Source organism: Triplophysa rosa, linkage group LG1 (assembly GCF_024868665.1).
Source record: "Triplophysa rosa linkage group LG1, Trosa_1v2, whole genome shotgun sequence".
Taxonomy (NCBI): domain Eukaryota; kingdom Metazoa; phylum Chordata; class Actinopteri; order Cypriniformes; family Nemacheilidae; genus Triplophysa; species Triplophysa rosa.
In genome coordinates, this window is record NC_079890.1 from 14,171,890 (window position 1) to 14,189,608 (window position 17,719).

The window sequence follows — 17,719 nt, forward strand, 5'->3', positions numbered from 1 at the left end:
TTTTAATCTCGCGAGATCTCGTCACACCCCTAATGTTGAAGTATGTTACCTGTATGTGTTATGTGGTAATGTTAAAATTAAACTTCTTATTTGCATCTCTTACTTTGTTTTTAACTACCATTTAAGTTCACTCTTATGTTATCATATCTGAATGGTTAAGCAATTATTCTTTTTAGTGTGTTTTAATCAAATTTGACAGTATCACTAGCATTTGAAAATGGTAAACAAAAATGTATTGTTTCAATTTGTTGACATGACATTGAACTGTTTCTTTCATTTCTAAGCTTCATACAAGTTCCACTTGCCACCTGAAACCAATGTGCTCCTAAAAGATTGTGCAGGAGTTGATGTGGATGCTGATATTTTTGATGAGTTTGTGAGCACATATTTTGTATGGAAACTTGCTGAGTGGTCGTGGAGGCAACCACCCTCCGCTTCACGTCGGGTGGTTCTTCGCCTCCACGTCGTGCATTAAAATCCTTTAATGCATGGCTAGCCGTGGATTATCCCTTACATAAAGCACTATGTCTATAACATTCATTTAATCTGTTTATTCTCAAAACGAAATAACTGTCAACAAGAACAAACACATGTGTATAAACGTGCATTCGTGGCATTAACGGCCACTCTCCCAGCTGATTCTAATCAAGCAGTCGTCGCGTGTTGTATCATGGGAAATAGTGAGTGAGCGAGTGTACATTGAATGTACACTCAAAATCAGAGTGCATTGTGGGTAAAAGAGAGTGAGCTAATGTAGGGATTGAAGTAGTTCACTCAGGTTTCGGACACCACTACAAAATGGCGGAAACACGATATAGTGCACTATATAGGCCTAGGAGATAGGGAGCTGTTTCAGACACAGCCATGGTTTATTTGACGACAGTAACCATGATTTAACCATGACGGTCCGTGTACCATCTGATTATTGCTGCATTAAATTACTAATCAAATTGGCTTCACAAGTCATATCAAGTTTACTGATGCTGCAGAAAGACCGAATGAAAAGTTTTAGTCTTCTTGTTTTAGGGTTATACGCCAAATAATAACCCCATGTAGCCTGCAGCCCTATAGGTGTAGGTGTGAGGGAACCATTTAAGATGTAGTTGGCAAACTATATTTGAATACATATATTATTAATTACCAATGGAAAAGTATAAAATCAGCAAATCTACAGAAAATACAACAAGCAACACAACAATAACAGTACAAGTTGATTTAAACTGTAGTACTGAAATTAAATCAAGTATGTGCAATGACATTTAAATGCAATAAATGCATGAAGTGATAATGTTAGCAGACAAATAAAATGGGAATAGAAAAAGTATGTAACCTGTGCTGAAAATATACCCATGAGATTGACAACAGCAGCTCAAATGTTGCCCCTATAAACTGCGCTGTGCTTTCTGAATTTTATGAACTGTTTTAGCAGTAACTATAAAAATCAGCAGAGAGTGAACTGCTGATTATCAGATGTGTTTTCTTTTACATTGCAAATTATATATCACAGGTTTTAGCAGACGAATGTTTTGATCTATACTATAGTTTATTACAACCATCAGAATATACTTAAAAAATCAAAACATAATGAAAAATCAATAAAAAAATAATCTGAAACTGTATTATTTAATGTTAAGACATGAGAAGGGGTTGTACTTTGATTCAGTGCACATGCGGATGTGTTAAAGAAATGGAAGGATGTGGAAACTGATAGGGCAGAAAAAGGGTTTTAGTGGCTAAAAACTACTTTAAAAAAGGCTCACAAGAATACCAGAAAACCTAAGCTAAATTAAGCACATACTGTATGTGGACACTTGCAAAAAAGCAGTACAATGTTAAACATATATCTAACTTACAGTTTATTGTATCCCACAAACTACTGAAGATAAAAACACTCTCTCATCGTAAATGTAATAGGGATAAAATCAACACCTGTCATTTAAGTATTAATGTTTAACAATTCATGTTTCCAATAGGTCAAAATTCCTATGCACAATAAAGGGGCAGAATTTCCCTCAGAAGAGCATATCTCAGAAAGACAACGAACCTCTACTAGAAGAGGCTGGGCCACTGTATCGAGTATACTTCAGACAACAGTCAAGAAATGTGTTAGGCATCTCTTGTGGCTTTGACTCTTTTTTTATACAGCCAAAGTTGAACTTTATGTCATGCAGAGAGGATAGCTATAAATGCCATCCACGATTCTTCAAACAGTGAAGACACTCATTCTGTTGCAAGTGAAAATGAGATGCTGCAACAGTCTTACGGTTTTCTTTCCTTCCTCATAAGCTGTATGAGTAGGCATACAAACTGTAATGTCAAGCACAAGAGACCTGCATGAACACTCATTTCGATCCTCAGTTTATGCAGTTCGAAGTATTACTCATGTATTGAGAGGGGCTCGAGGTCGGTTGTTTCCATCTGAGCTGTGACTGTTCATTTGCCATATTTTGCGTACAGCTCCTACATCCATCTTTCTACGAAAAGTCTCTGTGGTGAAGTAGTAAGCAAGAGGGTCCAGCACTGCATTCAGACAAGCTATCATCAGGCTGTAGTGGTAGGCTGGCACCAGGGAGCATGGGATGCTTTCAGAACTTGTATAAACATACAGTATCAACAGCATCAAATGATACGGCAGAAAACAGAACAGAAAGATGGCCAAGTTAGTTGTTATCATCCTCTTGATCCTTTTGCTGTCTACTAGATCACTGGTCTGGGCAGCATTGCTTTTACTTATAGCTCGGACGAGCCCCCATGAGCTGAGAATCATAACAGTCAATGGAATCCCAAATCCAACAATTAACGTAGAGATGAGAGTAGCAGTTTGAGTGGCATATACAGGAAAGCTCCCGAAACAATGTTTTTGCATCGTCGTATTGGAAGAATGGTGCAGTAGCACCTTTCTGAAGTAGATTGGCCAACTCGTTCCTATAGTTAAGACCCAGATTCCCAGACAGATGCACCAGGCTTTCTTTCGGCCCTCGCGAACACGAGAGGACATCGGGAAGCAGACTGCTACACACCGGTCGAAGCTAATGCTTGTAAGGAGGAAGATACTTCCATACATATTAGCTAGAAGTATGAGTCCAGCAAATTCACAGATTTTCTGATGCAGATCTTTAAAACCTCCATGGTAATAGATTCGCAGAGGAAGGGTACAAATCAGGAGAACATCTGCAAAGGCTAGGTGGATCATGTAGACGGTGGTGTGCGACCGTGACTTTGAGTTGCTAAAGAAAATCCAAAGCGCAGTGAGGTTGAGGGCTAGTCCAGCAATGAAGACCACTGCATAAACGGCAACAAAAATCACATCCTGCTCGCCCTGTGTTGTGTTCTGGCAAGACTGTGACACTGTAGAATTAAACATTGCTGCTTTTAGGATTTTTCTCCTTGACCAATCTTCAACTGCCTGAAACAACAGAGAAACAGATGGACGTATCACACTTGTTAAATTGCAAAGTATAGCTTGTTTCAGTTGAAAACAAGAGAGGGGTCTTACTTTTGTCTTACTAGAAACCAAACGTACAGTTAACGGATATGTTGCTGAAGATCAAAAGACAAGAATGTTCTCAGAATGTGTGCACACGCATTACACATCTTGCCACTTTGACCTTATTTCACCTACTGTTTTGTTCTTAAGAAGTGTGTACAGGGTTTAGTGTCAAAAACAAGCTTATGAAAAAACTGTACTTCAAGTTAGAAACTTGACTGCTTTCACTGTGGTCTCTCACTTGTTTTCTGTCTATCGTTCTCTTTCTTCAGTTTTTAGCATCAGACTCCTCTTCACTTGTGGCTTAAGCTCCAGCTGTTTGAATTGCGATTACAGCTTAGTCATCTGTGTAATCATCACTACAGTCTCGGCCAAAAATGATGTCAAACTTTGGTCAACTGACTCTCTTTTGATTTAGATGTATTATTAAAGATTATTAAAACATTTGTATTTATGTTCCTAGTTGTACTTGGGGCTCATGAGAATGGCTACAAACTATCATCATTGTATATTTGAATAAAACCCATGTTGCAACACATTCTCTAGTTTGCTTTTTTAACAAATATTTTTTTCCAATAAATACCTTTAAAGTTTAGTGTTTTGTCCATTTTGGACCATACATCTCATATTTGATTGAACCTAAGGGAGCATTAAAAGCCAATATTTTACAAATATACCCCTGAACATCACTTTTGGCCACTGCTGTATTTGCCACATCTGTGCAATATTGTAACACCATTTTCTAAATATAAAGTCAAACACCTTTTATAGAGCAGAATATTTTGCTGCAGATATGTTAGCATTGTCAGTACAAAAACAGTTTGTTTAAATTCCTGCATTTGGCTTTGGATGTGATACATTTTGAGCGTATATTTAATATAGATAACAAGATAAGTCTTTAAATACAGAACAAAACAAGTATTCAAATTTCATTTTGAAACAAATGGTAAATAGGTTATATATTACACAAAGCTCAATGCTGTCAAAGTTATCTTAAAAAATAAAATGATTATAAAAATAAAATGATGTTCATGTTGTTGATTGCACTTACTGTTGGTTTTTCTAGAGGAGTTTCTTCTGTTGGTCTCAGTGCTAAAAAACTAATCTGTTTTTATGTTACATCTCCTCGCGCCTTCAGTTCAGGAAATGCATTTTGTGGTGAGGACAGTAGATGCTTAGTGACAGTAGTCACTAAGCGTGAATAACCTCTACAAATGTACAGATATATGCAAAAACATTAACACAAATGCAAATAAAATGTTGCACTGCCCCTCAGTCATAAGTCACACAATTATCGCTTAAAAAGAAAAGTGTAATTTAGGAACTGAAACCTATAAAACATCGCTGTTGCTGTTAGACATTTTAATTTAAGATCACCTGAAAGTCACACAAGGCAAACAAGGTCTGCAACTGATCGAAGAACCAAAAACATCTATTTGTTAAAAGTCTGCTACATTTTAAGTTTGAAATGCCACTTTGAATAAAAGCATGCGCCAAATGTATAAATGTAACGTAAATACATACTATAACAACGTTTTTGTCACCTCTCCTATGCTAATAAAGCAATAAATGAATAATCAAAGCTGTGTTATGTACAAAATTATTTTATTGAAGTAAATTAACAAATTGTATATCCTAAATGCGAACTGTTTTGTTGATTTACATACATGAATACAGTACATACAATACATTAACAGTAACGTCATTTACTTATCATGTAAAATATATCCAGTTCTCAATATTTCACAATATTTACATTTCTATTTTAAAAAAATATCAGAGACCATTTGCTGTCATCGCTTATCAAGCTCAGTATGCCACTTGCAAAATATTGTTCAACGTGCAAGTGTGATGTAAAATCAGTAAGTTTCACAGTTCTTTTGTGTTCACTTCCTCTGATGGTCACTGATCTTGAGGAAACAGAAAGTGTGAAGGGTGTGATAATTAATCCGTATCCTGTATTTACTTGTAAGTGGTCTGTAGTCGTTTTGAGTTTATTGTCCCTTAAAGAAACGATATGATTATGAGAACACTTAATAAGTGAATGTGATGAAACTTTAAAACTAGTAACAATATTTCACTGTCAGTCATTTACCAACAAATAATGCATTGACCTGTGGAAATCAGGTCGTGTTTGTGTTACCTACCTCTTTGTTATTGCATGTACCACAGATGCAGCCAAAGAGGCCATTGATCACCTGAAATCCACAGAGCAGCAGTTCTAAACAGCCAGCTACCAGCAAGGCACTAAACAGGCCAATGTTAAACTCCACTACATTTTTTGGATCTCGGCACCAGTCCCAAATTTTAGAGTCTGACAGGTAGCTTTCACTGCTGTAAAATGTAGAAATAAATAAATCAACAACAGGTTACTTTTCATATACACAATATGGCCACTCACAGTTTTGAAGTTTAGAGTTTTGGTTATAGAGCTTAGCACAGAGGAAAGAGAATAAAACTGAATTAAATAAAGATAGGTAAATAAAAAAGTAAACAAAAATGCACAATAGTCAATTAAACATATTTGCACAATAGATACGATATCAATAAAAAATGTTAGATAACGTTGTTGTCGTTCCGAAACCTTGTATGCCCAAATGTGCTGTTTTTCAGGAAATGAAAAAACACTGTACTTTTTAAATTATTAAATACTGTCTTGTCAATGCTGACAAAGACTTTTTAATAGGCTACTTTCTATTGGTTAGATATTTGCAAAACCCATATAAATTCATAATTATAAAAAAATCACAAAATATGGAGATACAATGTCTCAGAAGGACAGTAGTGATATTTATTATACACAATTTTGCTGCTAATTTTCAATTAATGCTACGTACTTTTGAGTTTTGAAAGTCGTCTGTTTATATAGTACATGCTTTAACATTAATATAAGATTAACTTTCATACATGTTAATGAAAGGTCTTCCCCAGCTGCCATTTGGAGTCATGCAAACCGGTCCATTAATCAGTCCAACGGCAGCTACAGCAATACTGTACAAGGCACCGACCACACCAATTGCAGCAAATAAAATGGACAGGAACATCTAAAATACAAAGAGAACACAAAAGGCATGGGACATAGGTTACTAGAAGATTGTACTATTTGGACATAATAATCTCTAATAAACTTACAACGTAACAGATAAACTCAGTTTTTGTTTGTAACAGTAATGCAATTTTGAATGTATTTTTTATTCCATAATTTTTAGATGGTTTCATTGAACACATACACCTGGCCTGAAGTTAACTTCTGGTCTGTGTTTGGTTATAATATAACAATTTATTTTAGATTTTATTTATATTAATTTATATTAATATTTTATTGTAGGCCTATATTAATTGTATTAAATTAAACGAAAACTACTCAACAGTTATTGATTCTTTGCAGAGGCCTACCGGAAGTTACGTTTGGGTCACATAACGTTTATGTTGTTGCGGCTGAAATCTATAGACCCCTGAATATAATTGTTAAACTAATCATCAAAATCTCACCCCACAGCGATTCGCACAACAGCCTTTTTTCCCAGTGCTATGGATATGAATTGCAGGGATCAACACCTAAAACAGTAAAGCAGTATATACTGTAAACATACAGTAGAAATATGTTAAATTGAGTAAAGAAATAAATTTTCTTTAGTTGTAACTCACCAAGATGCCACCTCCAATAACACCTCCCATGTATTTGACCTCATCTGTAAGACGGTAAAGTCCATCTGCGTCTAGTTTGGCATAAGTGCTTTTCAAATCAGGAAAGAACAGAACAATGTTGCAGATGATGGACAATATTGCCAATGGATATAGACTGATGCCAATAAACGTGGAGCACTTTCCTGTACACATGATTTTGCGTTGTAAAAAGCTCAGACTTTAATTAAATTTGCCAGAATTTCTATGCCAGTTCTTCTATACTAAACCGAGACAAGTACGACTTATAAATACTACATGATCAGACAAACACGCCCACCAGTCATCAGATCGAATACTGACGTCACTCTTTATCATAAAGTTGTTGCCACAGATAAAACGGTACTTTGAATTGCTAATGTCTGTCATAAAGGTAAACAAGTGGTGTAAAAGGACGATCCCTAACAGAACTATTCTGACCGAGTATTCACATCCCACATAGTATGTTTTTAAATATAAAATGCAACTCACACACCATAGGATCCCCCATTTTTAAGCACCACATGCTATTTTAAATTGCCTGAGCTCTACTTGTACTTGTATGACATCTATAATAAGGTGTCATATGATCCTTATGTCCATGAATAAACTTATCACTCCTTGATCATAGTGAACGTTATCTACAGTTCTATAGTGCATAGACGTGTAGGCATGTTTCTGTGTCTCAACAACAAAAGCTGAACTCTGGACCTCATTCACTCATGTTAACTTCCTGTAAAGTCTCTAATCATAAAGACTATAAATCAGCAGTGGAAACATTTTTTAATTCCATGTAATAACGGCAGATTAAGCCAAGTCTATTGGACCATGGACCTGGCAATGAAGAGATCAGTATATGCTTGTAATTGTTGTCATAAAAAAGGTAAAAAAAATAAATTTCCTGTGTCAATATATCTTTAAAATGAATACAACTCAAAATTAATCAATAACAGTTAATGGTTAACATTTTAACAGTTATCACACGGAATATGTATTATATAGCACCCAAAGCTAAAATAAGATACATTTGTGACTAGGGCTGTGCAAAAATATCGATACATGTAACTATCGCAATATCGTATCGTATGACACCTCTACTATCGATAATTTTTTTCAAATCATGTCATATACATACGGCCAAAAGAAAGAGGAAGTGAGCATGGCGCAAAAAATATAAGAATGCTTCGAGCTCTCCGAGCTGATGTGTGGGTGTGCTTTGGTTTTCAAAATAAGTCATGGAGTAATGAGTTATTTAAAATAATGCTGTTTGTAGGCTTCGCAAGTCATGACACAAGTCACTGCTACTGCAGTGCATTAGACAAAAAGTTTATTAAGAAAAGTAACAATGACATTTATAGTGCTTTCACGGATGTGACACCAGCGCATTTACAGCACGGATGAACCAGAGGTTTTATACTGCCCATGTTCAGTGTTTTAACTGTAATGCAGCCAAGTGACTGTGATGTGAGCCACCTTATTCCCCTGTGCTACCCACTTGAGGGGCGCAATCCACAGTTTGAGAACCCAAACCTCTGATCTAAAGGTCCATGCATCGCACATCATGGTACATGCTAATACACAGCCCTATTTGTGACCCTGGACAACAAAACCAGTCTCCTGGGTAAATTTTTCGAAATTTAGATTTTACATCATCTGAAATCTGAATAATTAAGCTTTCTATTGATGTATGAGTTGTTAAGGATAGGACAATATATGGCAGAGATACAGATATTTATAAGTCTGGAATCTAAGGGTGCAAAAAAATCTAAACATTGAGAAAATCGCCTTTAAAGTTGTCCATCAGAGGTGCTGTAGCAGGCCATCCACTCACAAAAATAAAGTTTTTTTATATTTAAGGTAGGAAATTTACAAAACATCTTCATGGAACATGATCTTTACTTAATATCCTAATGATTTTTGGCATAAAAGAAAAATCGATAATGTTGACCCATACAATGTATTTTGGGCTTTTACTAAAAATGTTCCCGTGCTACTTAAGTTTTACTTTGTTTTATCTAACATCACTAACATAACCTGTCATGTGATTAAGAAAATGTGTGCTGGAAACGTACACGACCTTTCATAACATTTGTTTAACCAGTGTGAGAAAACTTTAATTTGACAATACAGAACCTTACTTGTCATACTGTAACCTATATAAGGAAGTATAACCTTAACCAGAAATAGGTCATAAAACTCTTGGATAACACATGGACAAGCAGCAAGGTGGAATTTGAATAGGAAGATAAATATGGAAGTGGAGCTTTCAAAGCACTGTTACCTCACAGGAAGGGTACTGGCTTGAGTCTTGGCTGATCCAGAAGACCTTTCTGTGTGGAGTTTGCGTGTTCTCCATGTGTCAAGAGTGTTTCCTCTTGGTACTCACACTCCAAAGACATATAGATCAGGTGAATTCAAGGCACTAATTTGCTCTTGCGTGTGTGTGTGTGTGTCAGGGTGTACCCTGGTTTCTAGTCCTCCCTTGACCATGCATAAGCAGTTTTGGATTATAGATGTTCTAAATTCAAAAGGGAATGGTAGCCCCAATAAGGCTGAGAAAAGATTATTAAATAAAATACAAATAAATACACATTTTTAGTGGGGTCGTTTTAAACAGATCTAATTTGTCTGTCTGTTCATCTGCCTGTAAGGCCTAGCTTGAAATCAGAATGTTTGGACTGGGGTAAATACAAAAACACTAACACAATTATACTGTGACTTACTTTTGTAATGACATAAAAGGTGTCAATATATTTTCAAGGGTTATAGGCAATGGCTCTAGTATGAAGCAATGAGTGTAGGCAGATAAATGGGCTTTTATTACTCATTTGCAACACTATTCTACTATTTATAACACTTGCACAACAACTGCTATCATCCACAGAAAGGGCAGGACAACGTAAAATAGGTTACGCACCCTTAACCATTTTTTAAATTTACTTACAGCTTTTTGACTATTTAACTGTATATACTGTAGGTTGTTGATGAATAAATCGTACATGGGTTCTATTGTGTGACATATCAAAACTGTTAATATTTCATTGTTTTATATTATTAATGTTTATCATATAAAATAGCTTAAGAAAGATTTATCTTCATTGTTAAGTTTTTATTTTATTTTGCCATCACACCACAGGACAAGTTTGCATATTAGTCTGTTAACTTACCCATTTAATAATGTAGTACAACACACCAGCCATATTTTTTACTGAACTGAAGTATTTATTATATTCATTTATAGACATATTTTATCAAAAGATATATTTAAAATTTAAAACCACTAAGAACATGCTTATATGTTATAGATGATTTACTAATAAAGTGACAAATGAAGTGAAGGGACATTTATAATGTTTTGTAAGTAATCTTGAAAAAGACTAAACATTTCTTATTTCAGTTAAGCATGTGACAAACTTTCCTTTATCTTAAAAGGAACCATCATCATTTTAGACATATATTTGAAACGTGAACGGAATTCGTTAACAAGCAGACCAAAGTTCTGTAACGTTTCTGCGTCACTGGTGAAATAAATTCATAAATTTTTCTAGGCCACGGTTTCATCAAAGCTTTATTTGATCTTTATTTCCTTAACTAATACCGCTATTGTCTGTGCACCCTAAACAATGGCCCATGTCCAGGAATGATGACATCAGCTGTCTCCAACGCTGTCTGTCGGTTGGCCTCTTGTATCCGAGGATTCTCGCTCAACTCCTTCCAGGAATCTTCATCATGACAACGTTCAAACAAGTCCCCAGCAACCAGGACCGTACCTTGAGATGTGCCCTTTACCAAAACACTGACATCTCTGCCTGTGTGGCCAGGGGTGGAGATGACTGACACCTTGTGGTTGAAGTATATTACTGAATTAGCATCTTTTATAACACTAATAGTTATTATTGTTTAAGTTCTACACCAGCCACGATGTCATTTAAAAGCATTTACTTCTGTGACGTGTAACTTACATGATCATCAATAGGATATGGTTGTCCATCGGCTAATTGATTCGGCAGATATCGATCGCCCACGCTTATATCACATCCCACGATTATTTTGGCGTCTTGAAACAACCCCAAGTTTCCCACGTGGTCAGAGTGACCATGAGTCCCGACAACTACCGCCACCGAGTCTGGTGTCAGCCCCTTCTCCTTAAGTTTTGCGACAAGAAATTCTCGGTCCCACGGACCCCCGGTGTCTACTAGAATAGTCTGAGGCCCGGTTATTAAAGTAATAGTACCGTCAGCTCTAAACGTGCCGTCTGCTTCAGCTGTGCAGTAGCCCTCTTTCAAAACAGAGACGCCATAAGGTTGCCCTGTAATGTCGGAAACGATGTCTGATTCACTTTTTCTTATTGAGCGATGCTTGTCCATTTGAATTAACGTTATATGGTTGGTTTAATTTGTGTTTAACAGAAATAAAGCACACTTAAACGCTACATTTACGGTTTCGGTTTCTCGTACTCTCGTACGGAAAGTCACCGTGGACAAATAGTTTTTCGTTTTGTATTATTCGCATTATTGAACAATAGCGCCACTCCGTGCTGACAGAAGGAACGAATTCAATTTTATAAAAACTGGTGAATATACGTTACTAATACCAACAACAACAACAGCATCAATAATATTAATAGTACGTTCCCAAATGTAAATGTTTTAGAATATATTTCCTCATTTAGGATCATTTACCTCAGGATGTGAAAGACATCGGTAAGATATATTTACCATTTCACTTAATTTTCACTTCATCCGGCCAAGATGAAATATCACACAGGGTTGTTAAAGCAACTAAGCAAGTTGGGTAAACAAGGTTTATCATTTGTGGGTTTTTTACATTTTAATATATTTTTATGTATTATATATATATATATATATATATAATAAAGTAGATAACTTTAAAATACATTTATTTTTATTAAGTGCACCAAGTGGTGGAACACAGGTCACCAATACGGGTTTTACAAATAAAGGGGAAGAATTACACCAACGGACGACGCGTGTGGAAAAAAGGAAGGAATGCATCATGATTAGGTTATACAGTCTACGACAGGTGGGAATAATAATTCGATTTATGTGGGTACCAGCACACGTGGGAATTCAAGGTAATGAGGAAGTAGACAAAATAGCCAAAGAATCAATAAAGATGAATGAACCAAGTATAAATATTTCACTTAGTAGATCAGAAGGAAAATGTTTTATTTTAAAAGCATGCAATAAGAAATGGCAGAGAGGTTGGGACTCGTGTCATACAGGTCGGCACTAAAGATTCAAAGAACCATAAAGAAGAGTAAAGTCATTCATAACTTAAGCAGAAGAGAACAAGTTATTTTTACACATCTGCGAACAGGTCATTCAAATCTAAACCATACCTTACACATTATAGGGAAGCATAACACAGGTTAATGTGACGCCTGTTCAATGGAGGAGACCGCAGAGTATGTCCTGAAGATATGTAAGGCATATGAAAGAAGGTGTCTTAAGGAAGAATTACAAGCATCGGGGTATCAGGAATTTACACTAACCAGTTTATTAAATGACGGTCTAAATTCGGGAATACAAATAAACGCAATCATGAGATTTAGGCTATTAGGAGTAGTGGGTTATATAATAGGATTTAGGAGTGAATAGTTCATTCTCTTCACACTCCATCACAGTAGGTGGCGATATGCACCTATTAAGTTGGTTCGCAACCCGCCATAAAATCCAAAGAAGAAGAAGAACGGACGACGCTGTGTGACGTCATATACAAACGTTCTGCATCATGGCGGCATCAGAAGCAAGTGTACAAACATCATTCATGGATCCTTTCAAAGATATACTGATTAATTATTTAATGCCAGAGAAATGTTTTGACGAGTTCTTTTTACAGTTCAATCTTCTACATGGTAAGACCTCATATTGCTAGTTTAAGGGAAACCCGTATAAATGGATGACATTTAAATGTCTCCTACGTAGTGTAAGTTACTGAACAATTCAATGACAAGGTGAATTTGTCTTCTTTAAGATAACGTTACCAGAACACCTGTCACTTCAGCAACTTCAGGATTAACTTCATTATTGCCTGTGTTGTTTACTAGAATGAAAAACAAATCCATTAATAGGCAGGAGTTATTTATAATGCACGGATGAATATTGTAGTTAACGTATTGTCCGGTTTTCTGATGTGTTATATGTCAATGTATTTAATAACTCTTTGAAGTTATAAATTCACTGATTCGCACTTGCTTGAAGTTAGTAGGCGGAACCATAAACACGGCACATTCTTACTGGATGCGTGTGTTCGTATATCATCGGCAGTTTCCGTAAATCTGTCAAAACTATTAGGTCTTTTTGTTTGATCTCAGTTTTTAACAAACATGTTGAATGCAAAAGCTTGTGTACCGTCAATCAAGTATGTTTAATTGATTTTATAACAAGAAGAAGGTATTTTTTATTGTCTTCAGTTGATTGTCTAAAGATTGTAATCAGCAAAGGCCTAGGCATTGGGATTATCCTTGGCTCTGTATTAGGTAAGAGAAACTTCTCTCCCTTCTAACACACACACACACACACACACACACAAAATATAAATCAGTCTTAGCACTGATATTTTTGTGAATGTTTCTCAATAGTGAAACTACCTCAGATTCTCAAGCTGATTGGTGCTAAAAGTGCAGAGGGACTGAGTTTTAACTCAATACTACTAGAGCTGTTCGCTATCACAGGCACCATGGCCTACAGCATAATCAACAGTTTCCCTTTCAGGTACATCAATCTATAATGACTCTTCTTAATTATGTCAAGGTTACATTGCTGTCTATTTCTTGGTTCTTGGTAAAATTACATTAAACATGGTTCATGATTTATTTTTGTGGTTATTTTTGACAGTGCCTGGGGTGAGGCTCTTTTCCTTATGATTCAGACTGTGATTATTGGTTTCCTCATCCAGCACTATGCAGGAAAGACCATCAAAGGTAAAGGACACTTTCCATTATGCTTCTGTTTCATTGTTTTAGATGCACCTTATGACTGTGCTGAAACCTATGATTTTTCCAGGTTTGGGGTTTGTGGTAGTCTACCTTTGTCTGTTGACCATCCTCATCTCTCCCTTGGCCCACAGGGATGTAGTTACTGCCATGCAAGCCTCTAATATGCCAGCAATTATTATAGGACGGGTAAATTGGTAACCAAGAGACACAACCCTGTTCAACATGTAACCCAGTAATTGTAATGCATGTATTATCTGGTATTCTCTGTGTGTCTTCAGTTAATTCAGGCTGGGACCAACCACAAAAATGGCCACACTGGGCAGCTGTCAGCTATTTCAGTGTTTCTGCTGTTTGCAGGCTCCCTAGCACGCATATTCACTACAGTGCAGGTATAACCACAGGTTTTTTTGTGGTTTTTATTTTATGCAAAAAAAAAAAAACGTTTAAAATAGGTTAGTGTTTTTTTTTTTCTTATTTGCTCCTGTATTTTTCTTATTTGCTCCTGTAAAGCTGCTTTGGAACAATGCACATTGTGAAAAGCGCTATATAAATAAAATTGAATTGAAAGTTAGTGGAGCAGTGACCATTTTGACCATTTATGTCTCTATACAGGAAACAGGAGATTCCCTCATGGCTTTCACCTACGTCATCTCTTCTTTTTGTAATGGTGTAATTGCAGCTCAGGTCCTGTACTATTGGAACAAGACCCCTGCCCATAAAAAGAAGGCTGAGTAAATCTGAATGAAAAATGGACAACTTGAGTGCTGTAAACAGATAACTGAAGATCGGATGTCTCCTAATCAAAATGACAATTATAGTCAAATTGGTCCCTGTCCCTTGATCAGTTGTTGTAAAAGGCATATATTTTTAACCATTCAGTGCATGCTAACGCTGTGCTATTTGAGAGTCGAGTATAAATACTGTATAAATGCACATATTCACTTATTCCAGGTTCCCAAAAATGGACCAAAAACCCAGTATACTATATAATTTGGGGAAGGGATGATTCCATATAGTAAGACCTTTTATATATTCCTTGTTAGGGTAGTGGGTTATTCATTTCTTGTACCATTTCTTAGCTCAGGGAAGGGAACAATGTCCAGAGTATTTTTATTTTCAACCGGTCCAAATCTAAATACACTTTTTTTTATGTAGTCCTTATGTATTTTTTCTGCGGTACTGTCTACCGTATTGGCCCATTTAATATGTACCCATTTGCTGTCTGTATATTTGCTAAAACCCATGGAGTAAAAATGATGCTGTTTGGCCTTTATATTCTCCAGTTCTCTTTAAGAGCTGGTTGTAAAACCTGTTGCTGAATGCTACATTTGGACAGGTGTTTTATGTTCCAAGGTTTTCAAACATGAATTCCAGAAATGCAATGTTATACAAAGCTTTTTTGTCCATTCATTAAATGATTATTTGATCATGCTGAAGGCAGTCCTGTTAGAACTTAAGTAGGGACCTGTTATTCCCTATAAGTAGATGATCATATGTTTTCCTTTTGGGTAGACAAACCCTGTGGACACAATTTCACAGTCTTCCAAAAATGCAAACCTGTTTTTGGAAAAACTAAAAAAGGTGATGTTTCTTTATGCATTAAATAAAGACATTTTTCTTTGTGTTGCATAGAGACTATAGTAAGTCTGCACGCACTTCTTATGTAGTTGTCATCTTAAAGGTCCAGTCAGTGAAATCTAGCGGCAAGGTTGCGAATTGCAACCAGCTGCTCATTCCACCCCCCTCCCGTTTGAAACATTACAACGGCTGACAGAACATGGCGAATTACATGCAAGGGGCCCGCGGTGTATGTAGATAGAAATATCTTATTCTAAGGTAATAAAAACATAACGCTTCATTGTGTAAGCTCTTTATACACCTCTGAAGACATAGTTATGTATATTATGTTGCATTTCTGTCAATAGATCCTCAAAAAAATGACACACTGGACCTTTAAATAAATCATAAATTGTATTGTCATTCAAAGTGGGAACTGGGTACAATGTGAAAACTTAAAGTTTACTGTAAAGCACTTTGTTTTTATAATATAGTATTCACCCATCAAATGCAAGTAGATTCAGATTTTTCTTGTGTAGGTTAAAGGAAAATTTAAATGGTTATAATCATCTGTGCATGATACGTTATTCACTACTATCATTTTAAACGATGAGATATTCCAAAACGTTTTTAAATGATACGTGTCCAAAGTTGCAGCCTACTTTTGACAACAGAGTAAAGCATTTAAAAAAGATAACCTGTTTTGTGGTTCCTATCTTTTTTATAACAAATCATTTCTCGTAGATACAATTGGTTTTAGAAACAAGAGGATAATGTTTAATAGTGTTTTTTGACCAATCCGCCCTAATGGAAAGAAAAAATTGATAGCCATGATTGTCATACATATTCATGCCACCAGAGAGGGGCAACGAGTCAATACTACAGAAACAAATGCTGTGGTGTATGTTGATATGAGCATCATGCAGTTGCTATTTTAGTGACAATTGCACTGGTTAATGTAATGTATATTATTTTCAAACAAAACTTTAACGTATTTTTTTATCACACTGTATTTTTCTTTTTGGTTTCAAGGCTTAATGTTAGTGAACTGAACTCTCCACTCTGAGAGTTGTGTTTTTCTTGCAGCTGCTCTTTGGAGTGAGTGTTTTTTTTACAAATCACTTTATATTACTGTGTGTCACAATATAGAGTGTACTCATGGTTCAGATATCCACAGCAGTAGCCGTCAGGAACTGTCACCTTTTAGTCTTCATGTGAGTTGATCACTGTTTAATTCTGCCAGCTCTGACATTCTTGATTGTGTTTTTATTTGTTCGTTATAAATCTTTAAGAAACACTGTGCAATTTTTTTGACTATCTATTGACAGAAATTAAATATAAAATACATAACTATGTCTTCAGGGGTGTATAAAGACTGTGTTAAGTGTTATGTTTTTATTATTCTACCTACACCGCGGGCCCCTTGCATGGAATTTACCATGTTGTTTCTACAGTAGCCCTAAACGGACAAACTGCTCTACAGAGCGCATTTCGTAAATGCGTTATCTCCTTCGGCCAGAGCCATTGAGAGAGAGAGTTCTGCCAACGGAAGTCCAAAACGCTGGAGCGTCACGTGATTCATGAAGCCTTCAGATAGTTCCAGGAAGTTGTGTTTTCTCTTTAAATGCTTTATTTCTTTCATCTTTTTATTCATTAAAAATCTGGAGCTTTAAACTCTTGGTAAATATCCAGAATACATCCAGTTGTGCCAGAAATTATAATGTTTTTATTTCCAAGATTTAACATGATTCAATAATTCAAAAGTGGATTTAGAAAAGAGGTCATTACCAGAAGGTTGCCGGTTCGATTCCCAGGGCCGGCGGGTAACAACTGAGGTGCCCTTGAGCAAAAAGCACCTTACCCCTACTTGCTCCCCGGGCGCTGCAGTGATAGCTGCCCACTGCTCCGGGTGTACGTGTGTTCACCACTTGCTGTGCGTGTTCACTACTCTCTGGATGGGTTAAATGCAGAGGTCACATTTCGTTGCCTTGTACATGTGCAATGACAATAAAGTTGAATCTAAATGGCTTTTGTCTTTAAATGGGTTAAAC

General features: G+C 36.1%; 4 protein-coding genes across 6 annotated transcripts; 1 reads left to right on the forward strand and 3 right to left on the reverse strand.

Moving 5' to 3' along the window:
• Nucleotides 1-607: 607 nt before the first annotated feature.
• On the reverse strand, nt 608-4,617 carry LOC130556012 (lysophosphatidic acid receptor 6). Of its 3 annotated transcripts, XM_057336671.1 has the most exons (3): nt 4,539-4,614; nt 3,497-3,802; nt 608-3,406 (listed from the first exon to the last, which is right to left on the reverse strand). In XM_057336671.1, exon 3 carries the CDS (start codon nt 3,362-3,364, stop codon nt 2,381-2,383), a length of 984 nt encoding a protein of 327 aa, XP_057192654.1. In that variant the 5' UTR covers nt 3,365-3,406; nt 3,497-3,802; nt 4,539-4,614; the 3' UTR covers nt 608-2,380. The 3 variants fall into 3 exon arrangements, with proteins under 3 accessions (XP_057192654.1, XP_057192637.1, XP_057192645.1); XM_057336654.1 differs by lacking the exon at nt 3,497-3,802 and having other exon boundaries at nt 4,539-4,617; XM_057336662.1 differs by having other exon boundaries at nt 608-3,802.
• Nucleotides 4,618-5,128: 511 nt separating this feature from the next.
• Nucleotides 5,129-7,381, reverse strand: tm4sf21b (transmembrane 4 L six family member 21b). The gene is made up of 5 exons (XM_057336683.1): nt 7,136-7,381; nt 6,980-7,045; nt 6,395-6,531; nt 5,635-5,821; nt 5,129-5,490 (listed from the first exon to the last, which is right to left on the reverse strand). Exons 1-5 carry the CDS (start codon nt 7,325-7,327, stop codon nt 5,482-5,484), a joined length of 591 nt encoding a protein of 196 aa, XP_057192666.1. The 5' UTR covers nt 7,328-7,381; the 3' UTR covers nt 5,129-5,481.
• Nucleotides 7,382-10,266: 2,885 nt separating this feature from the next.
• Nucleotides 10,267-11,630, reverse strand: mblac1 (metallo-beta-lactamase domain containing 1). Its single transcript, XM_057340309.1, has 2 exons — nt 11,113-11,630; nt 10,267-10,990 (listed from the first exon to the last, which is right to left on the reverse strand). Exons 1-2 carry the CDS (start codon nt 11,515-11,517, stop codon nt 10,751-10,753), a joined length of 645 nt encoding a protein of 214 aa, XP_057196292.1. The 5' UTR covers nt 11,518-11,630; the 3' UTR covers nt 10,267-10,750.
• A 1,227-nt stretch (nt 11,631-12,857) lies between these two features.
• mpdu1b (mannose-P-dolichol utilization defect 1b) lies at nt 12,858-15,542 on the forward strand. Its single transcript, XM_057345900.1, has 7 exons — nt 12,858-13,028; nt 13,587-13,652; nt 13,755-13,887; nt 14,011-14,096; nt 14,179-14,297; nt 14,390-14,500; nt 14,724-15,542. The coding sequence occupies exons 1-7, from the start codon at nt 12,905-12,907 to the stop codon at nt 14,844-14,846; spliced, it is 762 nt and encodes a 253-aa protein (XP_057201883.1). The 5' UTR covers nt 12,858-12,904; the 3' UTR covers nt 14,847-15,542.
• The last annotated feature ends 2,177 nt before the right edge of the window (nt 15,543-17,719 follow it).

Coding starts and splice junctions, on each gene's coding strand:
- LOC130556012 (XM_057336654.1), bottom strand. CDS start 3,364: ATGTTTAATTCTACAGTGTCACAGTCTTGCCAGAACACAACACAGGGC.
- tm4sf21b (XM_057336683.1), bottom strand. CDS start 7,327: ATGTGTACAGGAAAGTGCTCCACGTTTATTGGCATCAGTCTATATCCA. Junction 6,532..6,979: donor GTTGTGCGAATCGCTGTGGG/GTGAGATTTTGA, acceptor TTTGTATTTTAG/ATGTTCCTGTCCATTTTATT. Junction 5,822..6,394: donor GGAAGACCTTTCATTAACAT/GTATGAAAGTTA, acceptor TACATTTTACAG/CAGTGAAAGCTACCTGTCAG.
- mblac1 (XM_057340309.1), bottom strand. CDS start 11,517: ATGGACAAGCATCGCTCAATAAGAAAAAGTGAATCAGACATCGTTTCC. Junction 10,991..11,112: donor CATATCCTATTGATGATCAT/GTAAGTTACACG, acceptor TTCAACCACAAG/GTGTCAGTCATCTCCACCCC.
- mpdu1b (XM_057345900.1), top strand. CDS start 12,905: ATGGCGGCATCAGAAGCAAGTGTACAAACATCATTCATGGATCCTTTC. Junction 13,653..13,754: donor TATCCTTGGCTCTGTATTAG/GTAAGAGAAACT, acceptor GTTTCTCAATAG/TGAAACTACCTCAGATTCTC. Junction 14,097..14,178: donor TGCAGGAAAGACCATCAAAG/GTAAAGGACACT, acceptor TGATTTTTCCAG/GTTTGGGGTTTGTGGTAGTC.